The sequence below is a fragment of the Ostrinia nubilalis genome, chromosome 13 (assembly GCF_963855985.1).
Source record: "Ostrinia nubilalis chromosome 13, ilOstNubi1.1, whole genome shotgun sequence".
Lineage (NCBI taxonomy): Eukaryota > Metazoa > Arthropoda > Insecta > Lepidoptera > Crambidae > Ostrinia > Ostrinia nubilalis.
In genome coordinates, this window is record NC_087100.1 from 2,188,406 (window position 1) to 2,201,134 (window position 12,729).

The window sequence follows — 12,729 nt, forward strand, 5'->3', positions numbered from 1 at the left end:
CACAAAAATATTTTTAAGATATTAAATCCAAATACTAATAAAAACACAAAAGGAAAATGTTAAAATTTTGGTAAAAAATCTAGGTATTTGTGCTATTCAAGCATTAAAACAATAAATGCATCTGTAAAGTGATATTGAGCATCTTAACAACTGTCAATGACCACTGATAGACATAAAATATAGTTTTATAGATAAAGTGTACATAATTTATGGGAATACATTATTTATATTTAGCCAGGGCATTAAACATGCATTATACTGTATCTTTATAAGACTTAATTATTGAAGAGAGGACTGATAGTATAACAATAGCAATTTCTAGTACTGGGCAGTAAATGTTATTTCCATATTGAGTAATATTATTTTACATGCAAGAAAGTCAGCATTTTAGAGAAAATGTTTAACAAAGCACCTTACGTCTAGAATAACTTACATAATATCATTCTTAAATCATATTACACTTAGATAATTTTCCTAGGAAACATTTGTATAGCCTGACCAGGAACATAAAAACCCTGGCATAGAGGCGCATCAATTGCATTTGATAGTGCAACACTGAGTACAGTCGTACCTGTGTTAAATTAATAGGCTAACTTTATGTATCAGGATTCAGGAGTACAGGCTAATTTAATATTTTCATAAATTAACGAAAACATATTATTATAGGTAACCTGGTTTAAATAAATTAAATGAAACCATCAATCGAGTTAGTAGGATTTATTTTATTATTCATCAATAATCAAATTCAGAACTTGAATATTCAACTGCAATGTCTGCTCATGAACGCTTCAAACTCGGTACTTCTTTCCCAATTCCATAAAATTCAACACTTAGAAAGTGACAAAAAACTTTAAAATAGGTAGTTGAAACAAACCACAGCTAATTTTCATAGTGGACTGTACTAAACGATAAACATGTCAGTCAATTTGACAACCTTTGTTGGAAACATTATTCAATGAAAATATTGTCCGAACCCTTGGTATTTCTCTTCGACAAATACTTTAACACATTGTGAACCACTTTTCTTTCACGACTATAAAAAGATTTTAGCAATTTCATTCACAAAATCAATTGCGCACATTTAAAATAAAGTTTGTTTACACTTTGACAGCAATAGACTGACATGCAAGGTGACATGTCAATGAAGTTTTTAGTTATTGTTGCCATTAAAAGAAATTAGTACCATTAGATTTCCGCAACATGGCGAGGGTTTTTATGTTCCTGGTCAGGCTATATTTTGTATATTTTATTTACCATAGATAAATCAATAGACAACAGATTATACTTAATTGACAAACTATGCAATCTAAATTCCTAACTGGATGGGATATTTATATAAATATTATAATATTTCATCACTATAGGATTTCAAAAATGTATCAGAAACAGTGTAAATTAATAATAATAAATGTAATCAGTAAACATAATTACATATTTCATAAGTAAAAATACCTTATGACTAGATACTTGAACAAACATTTAAGATATTTCTGTACTTAATTTAATTGGCAAACATTCATATCTCACTATCGAATCTTTGAACTTTCTCCGTTGCTATAACACTGATAACAGACAACTATCATGCTATTGTACTCTTTCTTCATACACTACTAATCAAACAACTGCTCGAACATTTGATGTTCGGTTACAATTTAGTTTAGTTTTTCCATAACCACTTACAAGACTTTGGTCTGCCGATCCTCTCAGGACAATGACATTTCCATGTTAAGATATAGTGTTTATTACCCGCTTTTCGGTACATAGGGACTGTTGATGCTGATGGCTTTGTTTTGTTTGGCCTTGTAAAGCCACTGGACCTCGAAGGGGTTGTCTAGGGATAGATTGATGTTGTATATTTGGAGGACTTTCGTTTTTTCTAAATACTCGAAGTGGGCCGAGGCTCCCTTGACAGTGACTGATACCACAGTGGGCTGATTGAAGATAGTGATGTTATTGATGGAGGGAACGCCGTAGCCCCACCAGACGACTCTGCTGCTGAGAATGTTCCGGTTGAGAGTGAATTTGATGTGGCTGAATTTCTTCTCGTCGTAGCTGTCTGTTGGATGAAGTATAAAGTTAGAAAACAACAGTCACAGTCACCAGCACCTCATTCCACCTAAAATGCCTACATTTAAGGAGACCCTTCTGCCTGAGCGTACGCCCACCGCGTGCATTTCCATACATTTAAGGTCATCATAGCAGACTTATCAACTCGTAAAGAGATCAACCGCCAGAGTCGCCTTTCGCGACCTGTCATTGCCTTTCACGCGCTGTCAACCGAGAGGCGAGGCGATTACGTTACGGTACGGATAAGTGCGCATTGCAGTATGGAGTTTCATACAAAGAATACTGACCGCCTCAAGTTGATACGGTTACGATTCTTTTCCGGATTGATAAGTGTGCTACATCTTTAACTCGCGTGGGCATCCGAGTTCGCTGCTCGTACTGATTTTCTATACTGAGTTTTAGCGGAGGCCCTTAAATCGCAGGCTCGGTTAAGCATACAAATCAGAGCCCCGATTACGGTAACTTTTAACGTTTCCAATCCAGACGCGCTTCATCGATTCTGCGATACGATTGGTCAGCGTAATGATCAAAACAGCGTACGTCAGCTGTTTTGACCAATCGTATCTGGATTGGAGACGTTAAAAATTACCGTAATCGGGGCTCTGAAGCCTCGTTGACGTTAGACGTCTCAAAAATACCCTTCTGCTCCCATATCTCAGGGACTGTCCGAGTTACGCGCGAGTTAACCGCCGAGCGGGACCCGCTTACAACCGCGCCCGCTGCGGGCGAAAACCCAACGTGAGTTTGTGCACTAGTTTTTACATAAGTATCTGCATTCTACAGAAGCTGCGGGCCCGCAACCGCCGCGGGCGCGGGTGAAAATCGCGCCATGAATTCTTAGCCTTAAACCTTTACCTGGTAGTGGCAGAACTGTTGCCACCATATTTTGAACCTTATTGAGAAAATATAAGGTACAAAACTAATGAAAAATATTTTTGTCTATACCAGTTAAACCTACATATTATACACCACTAAATTTTTATCACCGAAAAATTTTTAACAGGTTATGTAGAAACGTGTGAAAAATTTAAAGCAAAAGAAAAAGACATGTTATTCATAAAGTTAATTTTTTTATTAAATTTTCTTTAGTCCGTTTTTTACGCGTCACAGCTTTGTCACTCCGCTGCTCGCTAGGGTAGTCGTACGCGCTCGCAGGTTGCATCGATCTGTCTGTCTCGCTCACACCTCGACCACGCTTCCAGTGCGCAGTGTTATTATTACATACTTAGCTAACTTAGACCATTTTGAATTCTAATAAGTGTTACATTATCGTACGTAAATAGTGCTAGCGACGCGTGTGTCCATAAATTACCAATTTTAGGAGGAAATTTTGAGTCACTTTATTTAACTTTTTTTTTGCACAAATGGTATCAGTATCAATAACTCATTACCCAGAATTTTTTTTTTTCGGTGATAAAAATCTAGTGGTGTAGAAGCACACTTACTGAGGCTATCCCCGTCGTCCCAGTAGAGCTGTCCCTCGGCTTGTCGCGCGCGGTCGGGCGCCGCCAGCAGTTGTAGGGGCCCACTACGCGCCGCAGTCGTGGTCACCGGCCCGCGCGCCGGCGGTTCTTGCAGCGGGATTATGGCGCCGCCCTGAACATAATTATCACTTTAAATTCGCGTCATGAAGTATGTATATGGTGTTCAATACACAAACTTCCAGCAAAATTCAGTTTTGCTGCGGCTGGCTCGTGAATATAATGCGCGTTTTGAAGGTGTCGATATCTTTGCGAACACTAAGCGCAAGTTTAAAAGAGATGTAGGTGCGTTGTTGGATTCGGGTGCAGGGGCTTGTGGCTGAGTCTGGAATCATGGAACTATTATTTACCTACGGCTTCGCCCGCGTGTGGTTTAGCCTGTTACGGATCCTTCTGGATCGTAGATTATAAGTAATGATGCTTTAAGTTTCGCTAAAATCCGTTCAGTGGTTTTTGCATGAATGAATATGTACTCAAATAGATGTTTGTGTAAACATAATAAACTTTCGTATTTATAATAATAGTAGGATGTAAACTACATAATATCTTTTCTGTATCTCAACTGACATTGAGTTTAGGCCAGTAGAATTAAACACAAAAATTGATTAAATCGGAAATAATTCCTACAAAAGATTTTTTTGCTTTAATGGCTTCATTGGTTGCCCATTAAGACTCTCCTAAGTTTTCGACTTCGACGGAGTTGTGCTTAAGTGGTGGGGGCCCCCGAAAGGGGCGTTTTTTCGGTTTTCCGGTTATACCGCGTAAAGGACTTACCCTATCGAAAAGTGGTCTTCATGACAGTTAAAGGGCACTTAATCCTGCATTGAATAAGACCAAATTCATATGTTTTGGACAAACCGTTCTCGCGCTAAAGTTCGGCAAAGTAGAAAATATACGTATAATTAATGACCCTCTTCACGTCCAATGGCTTGTTACCCACATGCTTCCAAGCCTTGTAAAGGGTCGCCTTAACCAGTGTAACCCTAACAAGGCTCACGAGTTTGATTCGCTTATCCTTGTTCGTCCCAGCCGTTCCTTAACTGCGGTTGCTGCACCTCTTCCTGGCACTCTCCTGAACGACTCTGTGTTACCTAATGTGGCTGCCCCTCTTCCTTGTACCCTCCTGTACGATTTAATTGCTTAGCCATATGCCTGGTCCAAGGTTCGACGCCACAAAATCAACTTCGTACGAGTGAAAATAGTTTAAATACTATTTCCCGTGCTTGCAACATTTTTCTTTACTGCTTCGCCTCTATAAGTCGTAGAGTGATTGTATATATCCTATAGCCTTCCTCAATGTATGAGCTATTCAACACAAAAATAATGATTTCAATCAAACTAGTAGTTCTTAATATTAGCGCGTTCAAACAAACTAACAAAAAACGCTTCAGCGTTTTAATATGAACTTGTTGTTGTTGATTTTTGGCGTCGAACCTTAGACCAGGCATACGGCTAGGCAACGTAGTCATGCAGGAGGATACAAGGAAGAGGGGCAGCCACAGTAGGTAACACAGAGTCGTTCAGGTGAGTGCCAGGAAGAGGTGCAGCAACCGCAGTTAAGGAACGGCTGGGACGAACAAGGATAGGCGCATCAAGCTCGTAAGCCTTGATAGGGTGACACTGGTTGAGGTGACCCTTTTCAAGACTTGGAAGCCTGTGGGTAACAAACCATTGGACGTGGAGAGGGTCATTAATTATACGTATATTTTCTACTTTGCCGAACTTTAGCGCGAGAACGGTTTGTCCAAAACATATGAATTTGGTCTTATTCAATGCAGGATTAAGTGCCCTTCAACCGTCATGAAGACCACTTTTTGATAGGGTAAGTCCTTTACGCGGTATAATCGTAAAACCGAAAAAATGCCTCTTTCGGGGGCCCCCACCACTTAAGCACAACTCCGTCGAAGTCGAAAACTTAGGAGAGTCTTAATGGGCAACCAAAGAAGCCATTAAAACAATAAAATCTTTTGTAGGAATTATTTCCGATTTAAAAGCTAATTCTACTGGACTAGTTGGCTATCGGGATGATCTTTGTTTTGTAGTGTATTGTTTAGGTAGTGTTGTGTGAACTTGTGTGGATAGGTATTGGTAGCATTCCAACCTTTACTAGTACTATTGGTAATAATTTAAGGGAAACCTGTTATTGGCCATATTGTATGTTAAATTTATGTATGGTAAAATTGTATAAATACGCTGTTGGTTTTCTCAATAAAAAAAAAAAAAAAATAAATAAATAAATAAATAAATAAATACATCATATTAAATTCGCTTTATACAACAACTTGTATGGTGTTCAATAAATAAATCGTGAATAATCAGCAACTGGAAAGCCACTATTTAGACGCCATGGCTTCTGAGTTGTTTGCATCAAGTGGTTTCCCGCAACGTAATCGATCGATTCGATCCAATGAGACACCTTATGCTCTTTGCATCTTCCTGTCTGTGGTCACCACAAAATAATCATGTTGTCAGTTCTACTGTGACCACTTTAACTTGGAACTTTTAAAAGCCAACCGCCTTTCTTCCATGCCCAATGCTAGTGCCAGTTCGGATGTGGTGCCGGTACTCAATATCGTTTTAGCGCTCACCAGTTGGCGCCACTGTAGAGTAAGGTCCTGTCACTTGCTAGTAGCGAAGACAGTGGCACCAACTGGTGAGCGCGAAAGTGGTAGGAGGACTATCGCATTTGCACTCATCAAGATGGCGCCACTGTAGAGTAAGGTCCTGTCAATCGCCAGGGGTGCCAACTGTTAAGTATAAAAACGATAGCCCTCATTAGGATTCGGATCCAATCCTAAGCCAACTCATTAAGTGACATGACTCACGATACTGCTGTGACGACACTATAGAAACCTACTCACCCTAACAGTAACAGTGTGGTCCTCATCCACGACCGCCTTTTTCCCGTGTCCTATACTGATGCCGGTGTGGCATGGTGGCCCCCCACTCTACCAGGGGGCCACTATCACGATGGGCCCCATCTTATGACGGCGTTCAGTAGTGACATGACCTCAGCTGTGATGAATCAATAGAAGCCAACTCACCCTGACAGTAACAGTATGGTCCTCATCCACGACAGCCTTCCTCCCGTGCCCTATACTGGTGCCGGTGCGGATGTGGTGCCAGTCGTGCGGGCCGGGGAACAGCGGCGTGGCCGTGCTGGCCCCCCGCTCCAGCAGGGGGGTCACCATGACGCGGGGCCCGATCAGGAACTGATCCTATGAAGTCTCACTAGTGACACGACCCAGATAGCCCAATATAAGACCAAAGACCACCACAGCGGGGGGGTCACCAGCAAGTGGGCCCCGATCAGAAATCCTAAGTCAGCTTACTAAGTGACATGACCCCAGCTAAGGTAACCCAATAGAAGACCACAGATCCCCGCAGCGGGGGGCCACTATCACGGGGGGCCCTATCAGGAACCAATCCTATATCGGCTCAGTAGTGATACGACCCAGCAGATGATGGTGACCCCTCGCTCCAGGATGGGGGGTCACTATTATGTGGGCCCCGATTAGTAACTAATCCTATGACGGCTCAGTAGTGACACGACCCAATAGAAGCCCAAAGACCCCCACAGCGGGAGGTCACCAGCAAGTGGCCCCCGATTAGTAACTAATCTTATGTCAGCTAGCTTATCAGTGACTGAGTCCTGGCTGTGCCTCTAGATGACTACAGACCTCTTGCACCGGGGGGCCACTATCAACAAGTGAGCCCCGATAAGGAACTAATTTTGTGACGGCCCAGCTGTTACCCAATAGAAGTCAACTCACCCTGACAGTAACAGTATGGTCCTCATCCACGACGGCCTTCCTCCCGTGCCCTATACTGGTGCCGGTGCGGATGTGGTGCCAGTCGTGCGGGCCGGGGAACAGCGGCGTGGCCGTGCTGGCCCCCCGCTCCAGCAGGGGGGGCACCATGACGTGGGCCCCGATTAGGAACCAATCCTATGTCGAATTAGTAGTGATACGACTCAACAGATGATGGTGACCCCTCGCTCCAGGATGGGGGGTCACTTTTATGTGGGCCCCGATTAGTAACGGCTCAGTAGTGACACGACCCCAGCTGAGATAACCCAATAGAAGACCACAGACCCGCAGTAGCGGGGGGCCACTATGAAGTGAGCCCCGATCAGTAACTAATCCTATGACAGCTCAGTAGTGACACGACACACGATACTGCTGTGACGACACTAGAAGCCAACTCATCCTGACTGTGACAGTGTGTTTTATCTCGTGCCGGTGTGCCGTGGTGGCCCGTTCAGGACCTAATCTTGTGGCTGCTCAGTAGTGAGAATGACACAGCTCCAGCTGTGACCCAATAAAATACAATAACTCACTCTGACAGTAACAGTGTGGTCCTCATCCACGACGGCCTTCCTCCCGTGCCCTATACTGGTGCCGGTGCGGATGTGGTGCCAGTCGTGCGGGCCGGGTAACAGCGGCGTGGCCGTGCTGGCCCCCCGCTCCAGCAGGGGGGTCACCAAGACGTGGGCCTCGATCAGGAACCAAACCTATGGCGGCTCAGTAGTGACACGACCCAGATAGCCCAATAGAAGACCTAAGACCCCCATAGCGGGGGGTCCACCAGCAAGTGGACCCCGATCAGAAACCAATCCTAAGCCAGCTAATTAAGTGACACGACCCCAGCTGAGGTAATCTAATAGAAGACCACAGACCCCCGCAGCGGGGGGCCACTATCAAGTGGGCCCTGATCAGTAACTAATCCTATGACGGCTCAGTTAAAACACGACTCACGTCACGATACTGCTGTGACGACACTAGAAGCCAACTCAACCTGACTGTGACAGTGTGTTTTATACTCGTGCTGGTGTGCCGTGGTGGCCCCCCATTCTAACAAGGGACCACCATCACCAGGAGCCCGTTCAGGACCTAATCTTGTGGCTGCTCAGTAGTGAGAATGACACAGCTCCAGCTGTGACCCAATAGAAGACAATAGCTCACCCTGACAGTAACAGTATGGTCCTCATCTACGACAGCCTTCCTCCCGTGCCCTATACTGATGCCGGTGTGGCATGGTGGCCCCCCACTCTACCAGGGGGTCACCATCACGATGGGCCCCATCTTATGACGGCGCTCAGTAGTGACATGACCTGAGGCTGTGATGAATCCGAAGAAGATTACTCACCCTGACAGTGACAGTATGGTCCTCATCCACGACGGCCTTCCTCCCGTGCCCTATACTGGTGCCGGTGCGGATGTGGTGCCAGTCGTGCGGGCCGGGGAACAGCGGCGTGGCCGTGCTGGCCCCCCGCTCCAGCAGGGGGGTCACCATGACGTGGGCCCCCCGAAGTAGCAGGGGGGCCACCATCACGGGGGCCCGATTAGGAACCAAACCTATGTCAGCTCAATAGTGACACGACCCCACCTGAGATAACCCAAGAGAAGACACATGGTGACCTCCCGGTGGACCCCGATCAGGAACAAATCTTGCAACGGCTAAGTAATGATACAGCCCCAGCTGTGACAGTATAGAAGCCACTCACCCTGACAGTAACAGTGTGGTCCTCATCCACGACGGCCTTCCTCCCGTGCCCTATACTGGTGCCGGTGCGGATGTGGTGCCAGTCGTGCGGGCCGGGGAACAGCGGCGTGGCCGTGCTGGCCCCCCGCTCCAGCAGGGGGGTCACCATGACGTGGGCCCCGATCAGAACTGATCTTATGGTGGCTCAGTAGTGACACGACCCAGATAGCCCAATAGAAGACCTAAGACCCCCACAGCGGGGGGTCATTAGTAGGTGGACCCCGATCAGAAACCAATCCTAAGCCAGCTTACTAAGTGACATGACCCCAGCTGAAGTGACCTAATAGAAGACCATAGACGCCCGCAGCGGGGGGCCACTATCAAGTGAGTCCCGATAAGGAACTGATCTTATGACAGCTCAGTAGTAGTAGAAGACACATGGTGACCCCCCGATGGACCCCGATGAGGAACAAATCTCGCGACGGCTAAGTAATGATACAGCCCCAGCTGTGACAGTATAGAAGCCACTCACCCTGACAGTAACCGTGTGGTCCTCATCCACGACGGCCTTTCTCCCGTGTCCTATACTGATGCCGGTGTGGCATGGTGGCCCCCCAATCTACCAGGGGGCCAACATCACGATGGGCCCCATATTACGACGGCGCTCAGTAGTGACATGACCTCAACTGTGATGAATCCGTAGATTATTCACCCTGACAGTAACAGTATGGTCCTCATCCACGACGGCCTTCCTCCCGTGCCCTATACTGGTGCCGGTGTGGCATGGTGGCCCCTCACTTCACCAGGGGGCCACAATCACGATGGGCCCCATCTTTTGACGGCGTTCAGTAGTGACATATATGAGCCCAGCTGTGACAGTATTGAAGCCAACTCACCCTGACAGTGACCGTGTGGTCCTCATCCACGACGGCCTTCCTCCCGTGCCCTATACTGGTGCCGGTGCGGATGTGGTGCCAGTCGAGCGGGCCGGGGAACAGCGGCGTGGCCGTGCTGGCCCCCCGCTCCAGCAGGGGGGGTCACCAACACGGGGGGCCCGATCAGGAAGTGGCCTATAGTCTCAGTGGTGATACGACCCAGATAGCCCAATAGAAGACCTAAGACCCCCATAGCGGGGTGTCCACCAGAAGGTGGACCCCAATCAGAAACCAATCTTAAGCCAGCTTGCTAAATGACATGACCCCAGCTAAGGTAACCCAATAGAAGACCACAGACCCCCGCAGCGGGGGGCCACTATCACGAGGGGGCCCTATGAGGAACCAATCCTATGTCGGCTTAGTGGTGATACGACCCAACAGATGATGGTGACCCCTCGCTCCAGGATGGGGGTCACTTTTATGTGGGCCCCGATTAATAACTAATCCTATGACGGCTCAGTAGTGACACGACCCAGATAGCACAACAGAAAACCAAAGACCCCCACAGCGGGGGGCCACTTTCAAGTGGGTCCCGTAAGGAACTGATCTTATGACAGCTCAGTAGTAGTAGAAGACACATGGTGACCCCCCGGTGGACCCCGATCAGGAACAAATCTTGCAACGGCTAAGTAATGATACAGCCCCAGCTGTGACAGTATAGAAACCACTCACCCTGACAGTGACAGTGTGGTCCTCATCCACGACAGCCTTCCTCCCGTGCCCTATACTGGTGCCGGTGCGGATGTGGTGCCAGTCGTGCGGGCCGGGGAACAGCGGCGTGGCCGTGCTGGCCCCCCGCTCCAGCAGGGGGGTCACCATCACGTGGGGCCCGATTAGGAACCAATCCTATATCGGATTACTAGTGATACGACCCAACAGATGATGGTGACCCCTCGCTCCAGGATGGGGGGTCACTTTTATGTGGGCCCCGATTGGTAACTAATCCTATGACGGCTCAGTAGTGACACGACCCAGATAGCCTAACAGAAAACCAAAGACCCCCACAGTGGGGGGTCACCAGCAAGTGGACCCCCATCAGAAACCAATCCTAAGCCAGCTTACTAAGTGACATGACTAGGGAATGCAAAACCGGTTAATCGGAAACCGAAAAATCGGAAAAACCGCCCTTTTTCGACGAATTTTAAAACCGGTTTTAAAAATCGAAACCCGGATTTAAATCGGTTTTTCTATCTGTATAGGTACACGTAACAAATTCCATAAATTACCCCAACTTTTGATATTTGACGAATATTTGGTTATTTTACAATTTATAACTATCTAATGAATGTGTTTAATTTAATAAAAAAGTATAGAATTAAGAGATTAAGAATAATACAAATAATTAACCTACATAGACTAAATATTTACAAATAAAAAATATGTCCCAAATCGCTGTCCAAACAACGCGACATGGTGCCCAGAATGCTGGCTGCATTTCCGCGCTGAATGGCCAAACTGATTCGTTGGCAAAGAAATGCGCCAGCTCTTCTATCACCTGTACAGTCAATCAGCCGCTTGGCTAATTCCCTGTACAGGCGATGAGCACTTGGTCCCCACGGACCTAGCGTCTCGACCCCAAATGGCTCAAACATGTAGGTACTACTAAGACCTACATATTTGCGTCGCTTGAGGGATTCCGCTGATGCAGCGGCAGTACCAGCCCCAGACGAGGTTTGCGGAAGATGAGACGGTGCCAGTGTGTCTACGCAGGTTGCATCCCACACTAGTGGCCGTCCCACCTTCCATGGAACCAAAGTCATACCATCAGGTCTCTTACCATCACTTCGAACCAGGCCATTTGGTTCAAGAATGGCCGGCACGGAAGCGCTAGAAAGAGACCTGCGTATGATGTCATTGAGGCTGGCGTGACGGGAAAATCTCCCGGCACTTCTGCTGCATGACAGTCCGTGATGACCAATGGAGTCAACCATGTCACCGCAGGGACAGCGATGGGGGACAATGCATGGTGCCCCCAAACGGAGCGAGACTGCTAAATTAAAAGTGGTATTATCCAAAAGTGTGCCAATATGAGGAGAAGGTAGGGAGTGAAGCCAAAGACCTGATTCCCACTCGGCAACAGCCAGAAGACGAGCTCGATCTGCAGAACTGGAAGACGTGTTTAATAAGTTATTCCGTACAAGTCTGCAGAGCGGCTCGTCCTACTGCCTTTGTGAGATGAGAGACAACGGCAAATTTTCAGAGCTTAACTGCCTCCAAGCGCTAATACCTTCGGCTAGGTGGATGGTAGTTGAGTCAGAACACTTACTCAGTATTTTTGAAACCAATCCACTGGTGCTATGAGCGGAAGACAAAAAAGCCGGTAGAGCAACACTGGAAATTTTGCGAATACCCAAACCTCCAAACCTAGTAGGTAGAGAGGCTTGGGTCCATGATCGATCATCTAAAGGAATATTTAAAACGGAGGAAATAATTTGTTTTATAGAGTTATCTAATTTTGGCAACATTGTCACTTGGTTACTCCGTCGTTTACCTTTGAACGGGGAATTCCCGATAATTATTTAAGACTCGTACCGCCCGCGCCCGCCACCTGGCATGACCCACCCCGCGATTCAGTTAGTTGGTGATTATTGCAGTGAATGTGTGAGTGAATTGAACAGTTTTTATTTCTGAATTGTTTTCATTTTTTCAGAAACTTATTACTGTAATACTTAGTGTATTGAAATTTGACAGAAATACCACCTAACGTTTACAAATAAAGCTTTATACATTTTATTCTACTTTTTAATTTAAGATATTGCTTA

At 46.2% G+C, this 12,729-nt stretch overlaps 1 protein-coding gene across 1 annotated transcript; it reads right to left on the minus strand.

Annotated features, from left to right (window-relative positions):
- Positions 1-1,260: 1,260 nt before the first annotated feature.
- LOC135077410 (sucrase-isomaltase, intestinal-like) lies at positions 1,261-9,213 on the minus strand. The gene is made up of 3 exons (XM_063971946.1): positions 9,055-9,213; positions 3,513-3,663; positions 1,261-2,056 (listed from the first exon to the last, which is right to left on the minus strand). The coding sequence occupies exons 1-3, from the start codon at positions 9,199-9,201 to the stop codon at positions 1,743-1,745; spliced, it is 612 nt and encodes a 203-aa protein (XP_063828016.1). The 5' UTR covers positions 9,202-9,213; the 3' UTR covers positions 1,261-1,742.
- Positions 9,214-12,729: the final 3,516 nt, after the last annotated feature.

Excerpts from the sequence above, each read along its gene's own strand:
- LOC135077410 (XM_063971946.1), bottom strand. The coding sequence starts at position 9,201 with ATGGTGACCCCCCTGCTGGAGCGGGGGGCCAGCACGGCCACGCCGCTG. Across the intron at positions 3,664-9,054 it reads ACCACACTGTTACTGTCAGG|GGCGGCGCCATAATCCCGCT; the intron begins GTGAGTGGCTTC and ends AATTATGTTCAG. Across the intron at positions 2,057-3,512 it reads GGACGACGGGGATAGCCTCA|ACAGCTACGACGAGAAGAAA; the intron begins GTAAGTGTGCTT and ends TTCATCCAACAG.